We start from the raw sequence: 16,804 nt of genomic DNA, 5'->3' as shown, positions 1-16,804 counted from the left end.
AGCTGGACTATCGGAGAGGCGAGCTTGGTGTCGGATGAATTATCTTCCACAGTCCCGCTGACCTGCGGACATGTTGTCTTCTCCCTGGTCCCCGGAGGAAAACAAACCTCTCAAAACCCCAGGCAGTGTGATGCTGGTCTGTATATCAGCAATGTGCTATCATTCATAAACATAACTGGATACAATTACCAATCACGGGTAAATTTGGCCTGTACATGATCCACAAAACAAAAATGTTCCCATAACTGCAGAGACAACCCCGCACTGGGCTGTTTTTCATGGAATTTAAGTTTGTATTCTTGGTCAATGTAATCAAATTCAACTCTGTGGATATGTTCGCCTCAGTAAAGAATTTCTCCAAAATATTGCGTAAAAAAGGTCAAATTTGGACAAATATTGTATATATAGTCATAAGAAAACATAGAATAGAAGAATGTACCTATTTTTCTTTTTCAAGGACAGCACCAAACTTCAAAAAGTAGAAAAGTCTGTCTTTGATATCAAATTGTCATGCTCATGCAGTAGGGTCAATGAAAGTAACAGAGTATATAGGTAAGATATTTTAAAAAATGTAAGGCTTCTAAAAGATAGGATTATAATATTGAAAGTCAGAGCTAAATTTATGAGGACTTGAGTGAGTTGCAGATTGGCTATGTTCAGTTCAGATTATCTTAACTGAACATTGTTGTTACATGTTATTACACTTTTTTGGTAGCCAAAGTGTTCCGGTGACACTTGCAAATCACCAGAAGAAAAGGCGAAAGTAGTAAATATATTCTTCTCATAGGTGCTTAATTTTCGAAAATAATTTGCATGTTCTCTACTATTCATTACTCTTGGAGTCGTTTTGTTAGAGGAACACATGTCTTTACATGTCCAGAGTGTGAAGTGAAGGGTCAACATGGGATGGGATGAATCATCAAAGGGCTGAGAGTTCAAAGAGAAAATCTGGAAACTAATGACTATTTAACTTTTTTTGTTTCTGGTTACAGATTCATTGTTTAGTCGATACATTTTCCCGAGAATTGAGACAAAAGGGCACATCACCAGTTTCGATTATCAGTTCTGCTTGATAAATAACCGTTACAATGTCAGCTAAATAATACAGAAATAGAAAAGCATCATACTTTTTTTTTAAACACACGTTTTCCCACATCTCTTCAGTACAGCTTATAGACGGTTACAAAATCGTGAGTTTAAAGTGAAGTGTGGCTCAGATGTGTTGTCAGCAGGGGAGTTATAAACATGCAAGTAAACATGTTTATTATAATCATCTGACAGATGTATGCATTGCATTTTCTATTGTGAAATTTGAAACAAAATGTGAGCTCTGCATCATAAAGCATAAAGGTCAGTATTGCTGGGCCTTCGAGCACGGACGAGCCCCCAGCCAGCCTCTATCACATACGTTGCTTCTGAGGTCGAGACAACATTTTCCCACACACAAATCGGCACTAACAAATGCACAACGTTTTACCATGTTGAATTCAAGCAAACCCAGGAGAATCTGTCCTTGGTGGACATTTGAAGCCTGTTAAAATCCAAAGCACATAAATGGTAAAACAGCGTTGCTATACTGTCCTTGGTGCTGAAGATTTTCTCTGTCATTCAGATAACACTACATACAAAAAGAGAACAAATGCGGACATTTTTCTATACACAAAGCATGATGAAGAACTAACTCAGCCTTATTCTTTGATTTTTATTCTGGATATGTGAAGCTTCTATTGAGGTTTAGGAATGAAGCTGTGATTGCCTCATATTTTATGACGATAGGAATAGAGTGATTGATTGGACTAGGCCCCTCCCTTCTGTGCTGATGCTTTTGCTAGGCCCATTCTGTGCTTACTGTCACACAATCATATATTTTGTATCAGTTGATCACATGACTTTACATTTACAAGTTCCAGTTATTGCCTTAAAAATTGATCATGAGTGCTGAAGCAGTCTCAGGTTATTTTTTATTCTTATTATGATTATGATGTAGATAGATTTTTCCTCTACTATGTACATTGTTGACAGTCAGACGGTGGACCTCCTGATGCAGGAGTCGGGCTGCAGACTGGAGAATCCCTCTGCCACAAAGTTCCGCAATCATGTCATGGAAGGAGAGTGGGACAAGGTGGGCCCAAGTTATCTAAAATGCATATAAATATCTAATAGTCCAATTTACCAACAACAGATTATTCATGTACTTAAAATCTCTGCTAGTCAGGGTTTTTCTAGTAATGCGTTTATCTTTAATGAATTCTACCCAGTTTGTGTTGATCATCATGAAATTATATTTATATTTATATACATATATATACTTCATTTTGTATTTTATATTTTACTTGTATACATTTTTATCTTTCATCCCTGTTTTTTATATTTTATATTTTATTCTCGTGTGTTTAGTTTATTGGTGCTGCAACTGTGATGACAAATTTCCCCTTGGGGATTAATAAAGTATATATCTATCTATCTATCTATCATGCTTTTCCCTCTCTTTATTCAGGCTGAGAGTGATCTGAATGAGCTAAAGGCCTTGATGCATTCTCCGAGTGCTATCGTGGTAAGTGGCAAGCTCAACAATTCTCAGACCACTGACATACAGCTTTGTCTCTATACCGTATTCAACAAATCAACACTTTTATGTGCAGCTCTAAAAATAGGGACAAAATAAAAAGGAACCACCAGTATTTAGCACTTGCGTTCAAACATTTGTCGCTACCACATTATAAAAAAGGGAAATTATCATCAAAATTGCTCCTGTAGCTGTGCCTACGGTGTGTGAATGTTAGCTACTGCTGATGTGCAGGTGAATCATTGTGTGAAGGGGTGAATAATTTAATGTAGTGTTAAAGCGCTTTGAGTGGTTGGAAAACTAGAAAAGCGTAAGGTCCATATACCATCCAAGTATGAGTCTCAACAGCATTGGTGTTAGGTTAACATATGGTACCATCCAGATCTTGTGCAGATGTATTGTGAAGAAGAATGTCCAGTTATATGGAGTTCCAGTGTGGTCAAAATGAGAGACAATACATTATAAAATAAAAATTTTGTAAGAGTGAAATTGTGTGATGTAAACAATTATGTAAAAACAGCTTTAAACATACTTATGCATGTGTAAATGTTTTAGATGAGTATGATATTAAATTATGTCTATCATCATGTTTCCACATATTTACAGATCTGATTGCAGATGTCGCCCATTAGTCGGTGCTGTTCATGCAGCTGGAGGTGATGGGGTTATTCAATTCAATTCAGTTAATTTTATATAGCTCAATATCACAAATTACAAATTTGCCTCAGAGGGCTTTACAATCTGTACACATATGACATCCCTGTCCCAGGGACCTCACATCGGATCAGGAAAAATTCCCCAAAAATAAATACAAAAACTTTTACAGGGAAAAAAGGGAAGATAATGTATGTAAGGAGAGATGAGGAAAAGAGAGCGAGAAGAACTTGACTTGTCTGATTCGGTGTTGGATCAACGATTTTCATCCCAAAATCACCTCGGAGACTTCATACACTAGTAGGGCAGACTGGATCTGGATTGGAGCGGGTCATCCTTCAATTAGAGGATTGGCAGGTTGATTCCCGGCTCCAGTAGTCCATGTTGTGTCCTCTGGCAAAACCCCAAATTGCTCCTGTCGGCTGTGTGAATGGGTATGATTGAGTAGATTGTCCTGATGGGCATGAATAGGTTTAATGGGCTCTTTCCGTGTTATCACACAGTCCAAAGACATGCTGCTAACTTGCTTGCCCGTAGATGTGAACGTGAGTGGGAATGTCTGTCTGTCTCGATATGAGTCCCCCAAAAAACTGCCGACCTGTCCAGGGTGAACCCTGCCTTCGCCCAATGTCAGCTGGGATTGGCTCCAGTGCCCCGCGACTAAATGGGATAAGCGGTTTGAATAATAGAATGTACAGAGCAAGATAAAAATGTACTTCAGGTCATTACCAATGCAAAGGCTAATGTTGGCACATGCTCTGCTGTGTCGATGCTGTCTGTACGCCGGTCTGCCCCTCTGCCTCCTCCACCTCTCTGCCACCTTCTGTGTTATATTTGTCTAGTATTGTCTGTCACTATTAAATTGTAAAAGGGGATCATTACACGATAGATCATCATCAGTGATAGTTGTGTGTTGCTACCTGAGTTTCGTAACGCATCAATGGATCACCTACTCCGAGTAACTCCTTGTCCCGGTAACTCCGGTCTTCCATGCTTTGCTTTATCAAATCATCCAGAAATTTGTCGTAGGAAAAGAGGAAAGAGAAAAGAGGGGATCATGACCCTTCAAACCCCTTTCTTTGTTATGATGGGTTTAGGCAGGACTCAAGTGCAGACACAGACGGCAGGGAAGGGATTTTTATTGAATGATAGCAGGTGAACGCAGGTAAAAGGGGTTAGTCATAAACTCAAGAAATAGAAATAACAAAAAGTGCTCTTTGTCATAACCGGACTCAGAGTGGCCGAGAGTCAGACTACCACTGAGCTGACGAAAAAATCTATCACTAGGGAGAAGGAAGCCAGGGTATTTGACTGGATAGTTTTGATGAGTAGATTTTGTGCAGATGTTCAGATGAGCCCAGGTCCTGGGTGATTGAAGCTGCGATGGGTGGAAGTAGGGGTAGTTTGTTAAGGGAGGCAAAAGTGGAGTCTGTCTCTGGAGTCCATGAAAAGGGGATGGCAGTATAGGCGAGTTGAGTGAAGGGGGCTTTTACTTTGCTGTAATTTCTGATGAACTGTCTTTAAAAATTGGCAACACCTAGGAACCACTGTAGTTGTTTGCAAATGGTGGGTGTAGGCCACTCGACCACTGCTTAAACTTTTGCTGTAGCCTTCACCTGCCCCTGCTGGATGATGAAAGCAAGGAATATGACTGGTCACACGGAATGCACATTCCTCCGCTTTCTCCTAAAGTTTATTCCCCAGCAGCTAGCGCAGCACAAGCCTGACATGTTGCGTGTGTTCTTCTATATTCCGGGAGAAGATGAGAATATCATCCAAATACACAAAAATGAAACGATTGAACGTGTCACAGAGGACAACGGTAACTAAGGTTTGGAAAACTGCAGGGGCGTTGGTGAGGCCAAAGGGTATGATGGCCCAGGGTGGTGTTGAAAGCTGTTTTCCATTCATCTCCTTCCCCGATCGTAATGAGGTGGTAGGCGTTGCGGAGGTCCAATTTGGAGAAAACAGTGGCTTTGAGGAGAAGCTCAAAAGTGGGGTCAATGAGAGGGTATTTGTTTTTAATAGTAATATCATTTAGGCCACGGTAATCGATGCAGGGGCCTATGAAGAAGAACCCGGCACCAACTAGAGATGAGGAGGGTCTTATTACACCAGTCGCTAGGCACTCAAGGATATATTTTTCCATAGACTTCTTTAGTTCCCTGATGTTGTGGAAAAAGAGACTCATCTCCACAAGCAAAATTCATCACAAAAATATGAGTATCGTTAACAACAATGGTCCAAGCTCTTCACACAACATCTTGCTGTACAAGCAGCACGTGTGATATATTGAGAATGTGAACATACTTCTTAAAGAAGAAAATTAAATATCAATGACAATTGTCTTGGCATAAAAAGTGTTCTTAATTGTTCGCATGGAAAATGTTCATTCAAGTGCTTATTTTTCAGAAGATGAGCCAATAAATGGCAGAAGGTGTACTTTGGATTTGTACAGGTGAGGAAACTGGAGCTGTTAAGTACCCTTCTGCAATCATCTATTGGATCTTCTTTTGTTCCCAACTGGTGAAATATGTTATTACATGTTGAATGTTACTTAAATATGGCACTTGCTTAGTTTGATGCATTCCAAAAGAAATAAAGCAGTCATATCACTTGATCCCATGTTGCCTCTCTTTTTCAAGAAGAATTACAAAATGACATTGATGAAATTGTCAGGGCATGCAACCAATGATCTGTTGATCTTTACCAATCAGCACTTCATAGTCTAACAATTGCTATTGTTACTTAGTCTACGAAAAAAAAGTTTACTTTGGATTTAGTAAATAAAAAAATAAAAAGGTAAATCACCAAGTATTGAAACAACTAGATTCCTAGAACAACAGTGTCAGCCGGAAGACCCCATTGTACTACAGGGTTCACTAATCTGCATGGACTAGGACATTTTCGATTGCAACTTCGATGAAAAGGATGTCCATTATCATAGACTACATTAAGCTATCTATTGACCTGGATCACCCTACATATTTTTTAGTTTAAAAAAATCAAATAAAAAAAGTTTTGTTCAAAATCATGAGCCGTTTTGTAAAGAATGACATAATCAAGATCAAACTCCAATACAAAGTAAAACATCCAGCTGAGATCAGCCGCTGGATGTGACCCAATCCCTAGTTATCTTGAATAAGTGACCACGCCTCATTTTCTAAAGACCTAAACACCTTTCACACATCATTTGACACCATCAACTGCTCAGAGGAAATGTGAGGAACTTTTGAGGGTTCGGTTTTGTCCAGACCCAAGCACAGATGGGGGGACAACAAGGTTGGGTGAAAGTGATGGGTTTATTTACACTGATGAGATGGTAGAACAGGAGGGGAATGCAGAATGATGAGGTGGCATGCAGGCATGGAAATTCTGGACACAAGGAACAGAAGTTATTAGGAAATCAAAAAGCACAACAAGAGAGCAATCTAAACACTAGAGAGGCCGAGAGTCTAAATACCACTGGAAACGGTGAAATTATCTGGTAACTGCTTAGAGGGATGCCGGGTTGTTTTAACAGGAAGGAATTGATGATTTGATTGAAGACAGGTGCTGGAGATGACATGCAGGTGTGGAGATGAGGCCAGGTGCCGGAAGCCACGCTCATGACACACACACACACACACACACATACGCGTAACAGCGAACAAACGGGACACAAGAGACAGGGAAAAAACAAAAAAGGACACAAGTCTCGGCTGAGCCATAACAAAACTCCTGGAAATGCTAGCCATCTGCGCCCCTGCTCCCTTCAGGGAGGTTATGTGCTGGCAGCTGTACTAGTGCAAAGCCTACAAATACCATCAACCTTCCAATTGTCAAACCACAATTGTGTGGCTTGAGCGCCACAGACGATCAGGAAACTCCACCACCTTAACGTCCCTCCACTTTTCATCCCCAAAGAAAAGTGAGTGTGGGCACTGTAACATCCTCAACCATCATCACCAGCACCATAGCCCCACTAAGTTGTCTTAAGCCCCTACCTGTTTATACTTTACAGCAATGACTGTCAGTCCTTTAACTATCACCTCATGCTTTAAATACTCTGATGAAACTGCCATACTTGCACTCCTTAATGACAATAATTTAGTTTTTGGCCATTAGGACTTTACACAATGGTGCAAGAACAATAACCAGCAGTTAAATGTAATGAAGACTCTTACAGCACCCAAAGCACAGCCCACAACCTCGCCTGCATTAGTCATCCAATTGTGGAGAGGGTTGAGCGCTTAAAATATCTTGGACTCATCATGGACAATAGCTGAGCTTTGAAGAACACACCACTGACATCCACAAGCACAGCCCACAAAGACACTCTGCCATTCGCAAACTCACAGTACTTTCTGTTGCCCACACCTTCAGCTTGGCCACAACATGTAAACCCAAATTGCTACCGTAAGCGATTCCTGCAGTGTGTAAATGTGTATGAATAATTGGTTAGAGTTCTAATGACACCTGCCATCAGTTCATGAATGGGTGTACAAGGGCAGAAGACTGGAAATGTGACGCTGTGAACCCGATGTCTCTACGCATTATAAATGCATGCAAAATATGAATACATTCATAAAATATGATGTATTATTAAGTAGTGTACAGCCTATTTTTAAGTATATGTTATTAAAATTAGCACCATCTTTACCAACTGCAACATTAAAGTGGTGAACACATTAATGCCTCAATAACTAGAATGGGCACTCGGTAGAGCGCATACCTTCGCATATCACAAGATTGGGCATTGAATTATGAACATAAAAATTGACCGTGCTATGGTAAAAAGAAGATTTTGACCTTTTCATGACCTTGACCTTTGACCCGATCAATCCCAAAATCTAATCAAATGGTCCCCGGATAATAACCAATCATCCCATCAAATTGCATGCGATTCAAGAAGATGTTGACCTTTTTATTACCTTGACCTTGACCTTTGACCCGATCAATCCCAAAATATAATCAAATGGTCCCCGGATAATAACCAATCATCCCACCAAATTTCATGCGATTCAAGAAGATTTTGACCTTTTTATGACCTTGACCTTTGACCCGATCGATCCCAAAATCTAATCAAATGGTCCCCGGATAATAACCAATCATCCCACCAAATTTCATGCGATTCGGTTTAATACTTTTTGACTTATGCGAATAACACGCATGCACGCACGCACGCAAGCATACAAATACACGGCGATCAAAACATTACCTTCCGCATTTTCAATGCGAAGGTAATTATAATGGACAGAGCAGCAAGACCCAAACCTAAAGGAGTTTCTTCTGAACCTGCATGATTTCATCTGATTTAGCTTAACATATCATTTAGAATAAGTATACAGAAAGAGACAATCTTCTCTGATGGTCACTTTTACTTATGAATGATAGTAACTAATGTAATCAGAAACACATTGGTTGTATAGATATTAATGGTGATGTCATAGAAAGGAAGTCACACTCCCAAAGCATGCATGGTACAAGAGGCAGGGTTTTTGTTTCAAGAAGGATCTGGTTTTGCTGGACAGTCTGCCAGGTTAACAGTCAGGGAGGAACAAAGGGCTCCCTCACTCGAGCAGTGAGCACTACGATATGTGTAACAAAAAAAAATATTTCAAATACTTTGCACTAAAATATTAAGATTTAGACATGAATCATACAACAACACTACTAAATGCTCTTATACATTTATTTTCAGCAGAAAAAAGGGATTTAGGTATGTTGCTACTCTTTTTATTTGATTAAAAACATTTCCAAAATGTTTGATGTTTTTAATGCACGTTTGTATTTGTTCAGAGAAAAAAAAAACTAATATCTAAAACCAAAAATCTAATTGAAAGCAAGACCTATCCAATGCACCAACATCCAAATAGCTAAATATTCAGGCCTCGATGTCATGAGAGTAAATATTACAGAACACACAGTCTGGATGACTAATTCTTTGTTATTTGGGCCTTGTCTTCTTGTACAGCGGATGAAGTTCCTGCTGCTGCAACAGAAGTATCTGGAGTATTTGGAGGATGGAAAGGTCCTGGAGGCCCTGCAGGTCCTCAGAGCGGAGCTCACCCCTCTGAAGTACAACGCTGAGCGTATCCACATTCTGAGCGGGTCAGTTCACCAGCAGACACATACTCTGGAATGTGAATGGAAGCGGAGTTCTCATTTACAAAGAGAATATAACAACAATTACAATGTGAAATGTTGCTCATTGTCTTCATGTTAAAATGTGGCTTTATCCATGTTGCAGTAATATGTTTCAAATCCCTCAGAGCTGTGGTTGATAGAGTGCTGAAGCTGTTAACAACCTTTGTGACAATCCCATGATTGAAATGATGTAGAATCCTCTAAAATGTCACAGAACACGAAAACACTAGAACCCAATCCACACAGACAGGGTTCATCCTTTCCATCAACATATCAATATCACTCCTCAGTGGTTCTCAGAGTTCCTCGCACTGAGAGCAGCTACAGTCCATGTGCTCTCTCTCCCCTGTCCGCAGTAGTCAAAATAAAGAGACACATTGTTCCCAACAGCAGCAAAACTATTTGTTAAAATATGAACACACTATCTCACACACATGTCCCTCCCGCCCCTGAGTATAATTCAATTCAATTCAGTTTATTGTGTATAGCCCATTCTCACAAATTCCAAATTTGACTCAGAGTGCTTTACAATCTGTAAATATAGACATCCCTGTTCCAGAACCTCACATCGGATCAGAAAAAACTCCCAAACAACCCTTCATGGGGAAAAAAAGGGAAGAAACCTTCAGGAGAGCAACAGAGGAGGATCCCTCTCCAGGATGGACAGGTGTAATAGATGCCATGTGTACAGAAGGACAGATTAGAGTTAAAACACATTCAATGAATATGACAGAGTGTATGAATAGTTGGAAGTAGGCATGGACCACGATCCAGACCTCCATGATCCATCAGGCAGATGGGGGTAGAGAGGAGTGGGCAGAGCATCAACAGGACCATGGCGTAGTTGGTAGTAGGCATATTCCACGATCCAGACCTCCGTGATCCATCAGGCAGATGGAGGTAGAGAGGAGGAGTGGGTGGGGCATCAGCAGCGCCATGGCATCAGACCCAGCCAGGTCCAATAGACCCTATGAAACGTGAAGTCACCAGGACTCCGGAGAGAAAGCAGAGTTAATAATGTGCAATGGAGAGATGAAAATGTATCCATAAGTAAAGAGGAGATAGGTGCTCAGTGTATCCTAAAATGTCCCCAGCAGCTTATAAACCTATAGCAGCATATCCAGGGGCTGGACCAGGGCAAACACGATTCAGCCCTAACTAGAAGCGCTATCGAAGAGGAAAGTCTTAAGTCTACTCTTAAATGAGGTGACTGTGTCTGCCTCCTGGACTGATGGTGGAAACTGGTTCCATAAAAGAGGAGCTAGATAATGGATAAAGAAGCACTTTTTTACTCATGTAACTTATGTCTAAGTCACACTAGCGATAGTCCAATCAATACAAATTTGGTCAGGCGTCATATCGTCCAATCAATTGTTCAACAGACCAGAGGATGTCAGCCTTAGTTGACAATGTGACCTTGAGGGGGGGGAGCTTGAGGACATTTCTAGTTCACCATAATCAATGGAAATATAGACGGTATCCTTTGGGGTCCATGAATGCCCACAGAAAATAGCATGTGGTAAATACTAAAAACATGACTCGGTGCTGAGATATGGAACTTGGAACTAAACTGATCTACAAGACCCAAAGTCAGTTGGGCTTCATGTCTAATATTCGGTGTACCTTTGGCAGGTTGTGCTCACTCTAATGCAGTGAAGATCATACAATGGAAAACAACCTAACAATGAGCTACTCTCCATGCTAGACCAAATATATATATATATATATATATATTTTTAGAGACATGGATGGCTTTATTGTTCTCCTAATCGTTATTGTGAAGGTACCTGATGTGCAGTCATGCAGAGGACCTGCGAGCCAAAGCAGAGTGGGAAGGCAAAGGCACGGCATCCCGAACTAAGCTGCTGGATAAGCTGCAGAGTAAGTGAAGTCAGACTTATTTTTTTTCATTTCCATGTACAGCAGTGGTTAGTTTCCATCTGTAGTATGTGTCCTGTCTATTTTGAAATTCAGCAACTGCTCTCTACAAGGCTTTTATCTCAAACTGTGCAAATAAGAACATTCAGCACCATGTATAAACATCATCTGGTCATTTAAAACACATTAAATAGTTTTCCTTTACTGGGTTGTATGAAACATAAGGGAAAATATATATTTCTGCAGAACAGTAATTATTCTTTGCAGATGTGCACACATGTTGTCAGTTTTGACGGCTTGGTTGAAATTGTGCTTCTCCAGAAATGCACGTAAACATCTCTGTGACGCACACAGAGTTATGGTGTTACGAGAAGTTGTAGGATGAAGATGTGTCCAGAGGAGAACAGAAACATACTACTAAGTATAAATAAACAGCCATCCAATCGTTTCTGAGTGACCCCCATTCATGTTCACCTGCGCCCAGCTTAAATAAGTATTAAAGCTGCTCAATGTGTTCAATCCTCCTGGTTGATTATATACTATTGTGGTGACCCACATACAGACGGTGAGAGACATTCACCTAAGAGCTCCTGTGCCTTTAAGGAGGGCGGGTTATTTAGTCTAGGGCTTCCGTTTCCGGAATGGGGTTGTTGTCACGCTGCTATCTTGATGCACAAGTATTGTACAGTCACTCCATCCATCTTCAAACTTACCCTGTTAATTTAATGGTTCAATTAATTAATACTCTCTTAAACTTTATACATCTTAAAAAAAAAAGTGTGTGTGTTTGTGCGTGTTTTGTGCGGTGATGATGTAACAGCTGCTGTAATAAGCAGCAGAGGAGAGCACCTACCTCTTGGTATACTGCATGCTCAACACATCAGCATTGTTTGTTACGGCTGCTGCACATTTGCATTTATCACTTATTTACTGCTAGGAAAAAAAGACCTCTCAAAATTTTCAAACATTTTAATTCTTTACGGTAGCAAAGATGTCTCGTAAAAGACCGAAAAATCACTCCAAGGTTTTTTGAAAAGTTGGCAGCTCTGATTGTACATGTTATGTGGAGTTGGAGTAAACTACCTCGACTGCAACTACGTCTACTGCCTCGCTGTTTCCTAACTCTACACTGGTGACCCCGTGAGTGAATACGACATGTCCGACAACGAAAACGACGTCGCCGTGGTTAACGTTCCCGCCGCACCGCCCGTACCGAACGCCGGGGCTAACGACATGGCTAACGTCTACGCCGCTACCGTCAAGTTGCCAGACTTTTGGCAGCATAACCCACGGCCGTGGTTTCAGCACATAGAAGCCCAATTCCAGCTCAGAGGAATAAAGCAGGATGTCACGAAGTACTTCCACGTTGTGGCCGCTTTGGATGCTTCGACGACAGCACGAGCGATGATGCTGCTGGAAGCTCCACCGGCTGCCGGCAAGTACGAAGCACTAAAGACATTCCTTCTGAAACTTTTCGAACTGTCTGAACCTCAACGGCCTCGGCGACAGCAGGCCGTCGGAGATGATGGAAAAAATGCTAGCCGTGCTAGGATCGGCTGATCCCTCTTTCCTTTCTACGCACATTTTCCTGAGGCAGCTCCCAGTGCCTGTACGCACGGCACTGGCCAGTTCCCCCCTCGCCTCGTCCAAGGACTATCGCGCTCTGGCTGCTGAAGCAGACAGGGTTTTCCTGGCCAACCGGCAGCAGTTTGTCCATGCCCTGCTGCCCCACCAGGGCACCCCGCCCCCGCCCATGGAGGACTATACAGACACTGCGGCTGCGGTGACGGCCCGCCGCCAACCCGACGACGGGCTCTGTTACTACAATGCCAGGTTTGGGGCCAAGGCCAAGCAGTGCCGTAAGCCATGCAGTTTCAAGCCACAGGGAAACGCCAGGGCCGGCGCTCGTTAGCGGCTATGGGCGCCGGCCGTGACTGCAAGCTGTTATTCATCGCTGACTCCTTGTCTGGCCGGCGGCTGCTGGTCGACTCGGGCGCACAACGCAGCATCCTGCCAGCTCAACCCGTGGACACCATGGCCGGTGGACACGGGCCCCAGATGGACGCTGCTAACGGCACGCCCATACGTACCTACGGCACCAGGCAAGTGGAGGTGTGTTTTGGCGGGCGCCGTTTCGGCTGGGACTTTGTTGTGGCTGCGGTATCCACGCCTCTCCTGGGCGCAGATTTCCTCTGTGCTTTCAGCCTGCTGGTGGACGTAAGGAACTGCCACCTGATTGATGCCCTTTCTTTTGCCTCGCACCCTGCACGCTGGGGGCTGGGGCGCTCTGCCTGTCAAACACGCTGGCCACCGGGGACCCGTATCAGCGCCTACTCGCCCAGTTCCCCGACCTCACCACAGCCACGCTCGCCTGCAGTGGCTAAGATTGGCGTGTACCACCATTTCACCACCTTGGGTTCCCCTGTTTACGCCCGGGCCCGCCGCCTTGACTCAGCCAAGCTTGCGATCGCCAGGGGGGAGTTCTCGACCATGGAGCGCCTCGGCATTGTGCGCCGATCAAACAGTCCATGGGCGTCCCCCCTACACATGGTTACTAAGGCCGACGGGGGTTGGCGCCCGTGCGGCGATTTCCGTCGCCTTAACAATGCCACTGCTGCTGACCGGTACCCCGTCCCGCACATACAGGACTTCTCTGCCCACCTGGCAGGGGCCGTCGTCTTCTCCAAGGTGGACCTGGTGCGGGGATACCACCAGGTGCCAGTCCACCCACAGGATGTCCCAAAGACGGCCGTCATCACGCCCTTTGGACTTTTTGAGTTTTTACGTATGCCGTTTGGCCTCAAAGGGGCGGCGCAGACGTTTCAGCGCCTGATGGACTCCGTTCTTCGAGACATGCCTTTTTTGTTTGTTTATTTAGACGACATTCTAGTGGCCAGTGCATCCATGGAGGATCACATGACTCACCTCCAGCAGCTGTTCGAGCGCCTCAGTGGACATGGCCTCATCGTCAACCCAGCTAAGTGCCAGTTTGGCCTGTCGTCCATCACCTTCCTCGGACACCACATCACTCCGCTGGGAGCCGTCCCCCTTCCCGCCAGGGTGGAGGCCGTCGCAGGTTTCCCTCGCCCCCGCACCGTACAGTCTCTACAGGAGTTTCTGGGCAGAGTGAACTCTTACGCCCGTTTCCTTGCCCATGCTGCCCACCTCATGCGCCCTATGTACGAGGCCCTGCGGGGAAAGCTGCCCAAGGATGGGTTGGACTGGTCCTCGGAGATGGACACAGCCTTCACTGGGGCCAAGGCCGCTGGCGATGCTGCTCTGCTGGCGCACCGTCTCCGCTGCCCCCATCGCCCTCACCACGGACGCCTCTGACTACGCGGTGGGGGCGGTGTGCGAGCAGTGGGTGGGGGGTGCCTGGCAGCCGCTGGCGTTCTTCAGCAAACAGCTCCGTGAAAACGAGCGCAAATACAGCACCTTTGACAGGGAACTGCTGGGACTTTTCCTTGCCACCAGACACTTTAGGTTCTTGTTGGAGGGCAGGCGTTTCACTGCGTTCGTGGATCACAAGCCGCTGACGTTCTCCATGGCCAAGACCGCGGAACCGTGGTCGGGGCGTCAGCAGCGTCAGCTCTCGGCGATTTCCGAGTTCACCACGGACATCCAGCACGTGTCGGGCAAGGACAACTTTGTCGCCGACTGCCTCTCTCGGGTGGTCGTCGGGTCCGTCCACTTGGGGCTCGACTACGCCGCTATGGCGGCGGACCAAGCCACGGACTCAGACATTCAAGCCTTCCGGTCGGCTCCTACTGCACTACGGCTGGAGGACGTGGTGTTCGACACAGCCGACGCCACCCTCCTCTGCGACACCTCTACCGGTCAACCGCGCCCGCTGGTGCCTGCTGCCTGGCGGCGGCGGGTTTTCGACACCATCCACGGCCTTTCCCACCCTGGTGTGAAGGCCTCGACTAAGCTGGTGGGCGTCAGGTTTGTTTGGCCTGGTCTCCAGAAGGACGTTAGAGCCTGGGCTGGCTCTTGCGTTGCGTGCCAGCGCTAAGGTGCACCGCCATACAAAGGCCCCTTTGGCACCGTTTGTGGTGCTGGAGAGGCGCTTCGACCACGTAAATGTGGACCTGGTGGGCCCCCTGCCCCCCTCTCGCGGATATACTTACCTTCTCACCATGGTGGACAGGACCACCAGGTGGCCGGAAGCTGTCCCCCTGTCCTCCACTACAGCAGCGGAGGTCGCCCGGGCATTCATCGGGGGCTGGGTGGCCCACTTTGGCACGCCGGGTGACATCACGAGCGACCGGGGCCCCCAGTTCACCTCGGAGCTCTGGACTACAGTTGCTGAGCACCTGGGGGTGAAGATTCACCGTACTACGGCGTACAATCCGCAGGCTAATGGACTTTGTGAGAGGTTCCATCGTGACATGAAGGCCGCTCTGCGTGCCAGCCTTACGGGCGCCGACTGGATTGACCGCCTCCCGTGGGTCATGCTCGGTCTCCGCTCTGCCCCCAAGGAAGACCTCCAGGCCTCGTCCGCCGAGCTGGTATACGGCCAGCCCCTGCGGGTCCCGGGGGAGTTTCTGCCGGACGCGACTGCTCCCTGGTCCGCCTCCTCTCACCGGACTGTGTCCCGGGGCGTCGCCGATGCCTTCGTTCCGGTCCCGACGACTCGCCACTGCCTCCCCCAGTCCTATGTCCCCAGGGACCTGCCAGCGGCGAGGTATGTCTTCATTCGACATGACAGCCATCGGTCTCCGCTGCAGCCCCCCTACGACGGCCCCTTCCGTGTCCTGGAAGCGGGCGCTAAGAACTTTGTTGTGGACATGGGGGGCAGGCCAGAGAGAGTCGCTATCGACCGTCTCAAGCCTGCTCATTTAGACATTGATGAGCCCGTCCAGTTGGCCCTGCCCCCACACCGGGGGCGCCCCCCTGTTTCAGCCCCGACCTCTGTCCCTGCCCCGGCCCCACTTGAGTTCCCTGCTGCGAAGCGCGGCCGTTTGGTCCGCCCCCCGCCACTTTGACTTTTTGAGTCAGACTCTGTTCACTGACTTTTGTCTATTGCACTTTTGGTTCGGTTGACTTTGCCTTTTTGAGTCAGACTCTGTTCACTGACTTTTGTCTATTGCACTTTAGGTTTGGTGAATTCTGGGGGGGCCTGTGTGGTGACCCACATACAGACGGTGAGAGACATTCACCTAAGAGCTACTGTGCCTTTAAGGAGGGCGGGTTATTTAGTCTAGGGCTTCCGTTTCCGGAATGGGGTTGTTGTCACGCTGCTATCTTGATGCACAAGTATTGTACATGTTATGTGGAGTTGGAGTAAACTACCTCGACTGCAACTACGTCTACTGCCTCGCTGTTTCCTAACTCTACACTATGATGTTTTTTTTACTGTAGCTGGTCACTTTATGTTCAGAACTAGTTAGAAACGCTGTATGTGTGCATGCAGCATACCTGCCTCCGTCGGTGATGCTGCCTCCTCGCCGCCTGCAGATTCTGCTGAAACAAGCAGTTGAGCTGCAGAGGGAGCGCTGCCTCTACCACAACACCAAGCTGGACAGTGGACTGGACTCTGTGTCTCTGCTGCTGGACCATGCCTGCAGCCGGTAA

The 16,804-nt window shown here is 45.7% G+C and overlaps 1 protein-coding gene across 3 annotated transcripts in view; it reads left to right on the top strand.

Annotated features, from left to right (window-relative positions):
- wdr26a (WD repeat domain 26a) overlaps nucleotides 1–16,804 on the top strand; it is a 29,668-nt gene that overhangs the window by 3,007 nt on the left and 9,857 nt on the right. The window contains exons 1-6 of one of the 3 annotated variants that reach the window (XM_056434445.1): nucleotides 12–136; nucleotides 2,023–2,122; nucleotides 2,498–2,554; nucleotides 9,177–9,313; nucleotides 11,133–11,230; nucleotides 16,644–16,800. In XM_056434445.1, the coding sequence (XP_056290420.1) occupies nucleotides 2,042–2,122; nucleotides 2,498–2,554; nucleotides 9,177–9,313; nucleotides 11,133–11,230; nucleotides 16,644–16,800 (530 nt within the window). In that variant the 5' untranslated portion in view covers nucleotides 12–136; nucleotides 2,023–2,041. Of the gene's footprint in view, nucleotides 1–11; nucleotides 137–1,987; nucleotides 2,123–2,497; nucleotides 2,555–9,176; nucleotides 9,314–11,132; nucleotides 11,231–16,643; nucleotides 16,801–16,804 lie in introns of those variants that run through there. The other 2 variants (XM_056434443.1, XM_056434444.1) reach the window with 2 other exon arrangements.

This window comes from Pseudoliparis swirei, chromosome 16 (genome assembly GCF_029220125.1).
Source record: "Pseudoliparis swirei isolate HS2019 ecotype Mariana Trench chromosome 16, NWPU_hadal_v1, whole genome shotgun sequence".
Classification (NCBI taxonomy): domain Eukaryota; kingdom Metazoa; phylum Chordata; class Actinopteri; order Perciformes; family Liparidae; genus Pseudoliparis; species Pseudoliparis swirei.
The sequence above is the reverse complement of the archived record's forward strand: the minus strand, read 5'-3'. Positions and strand labels throughout refer to the sequence as shown.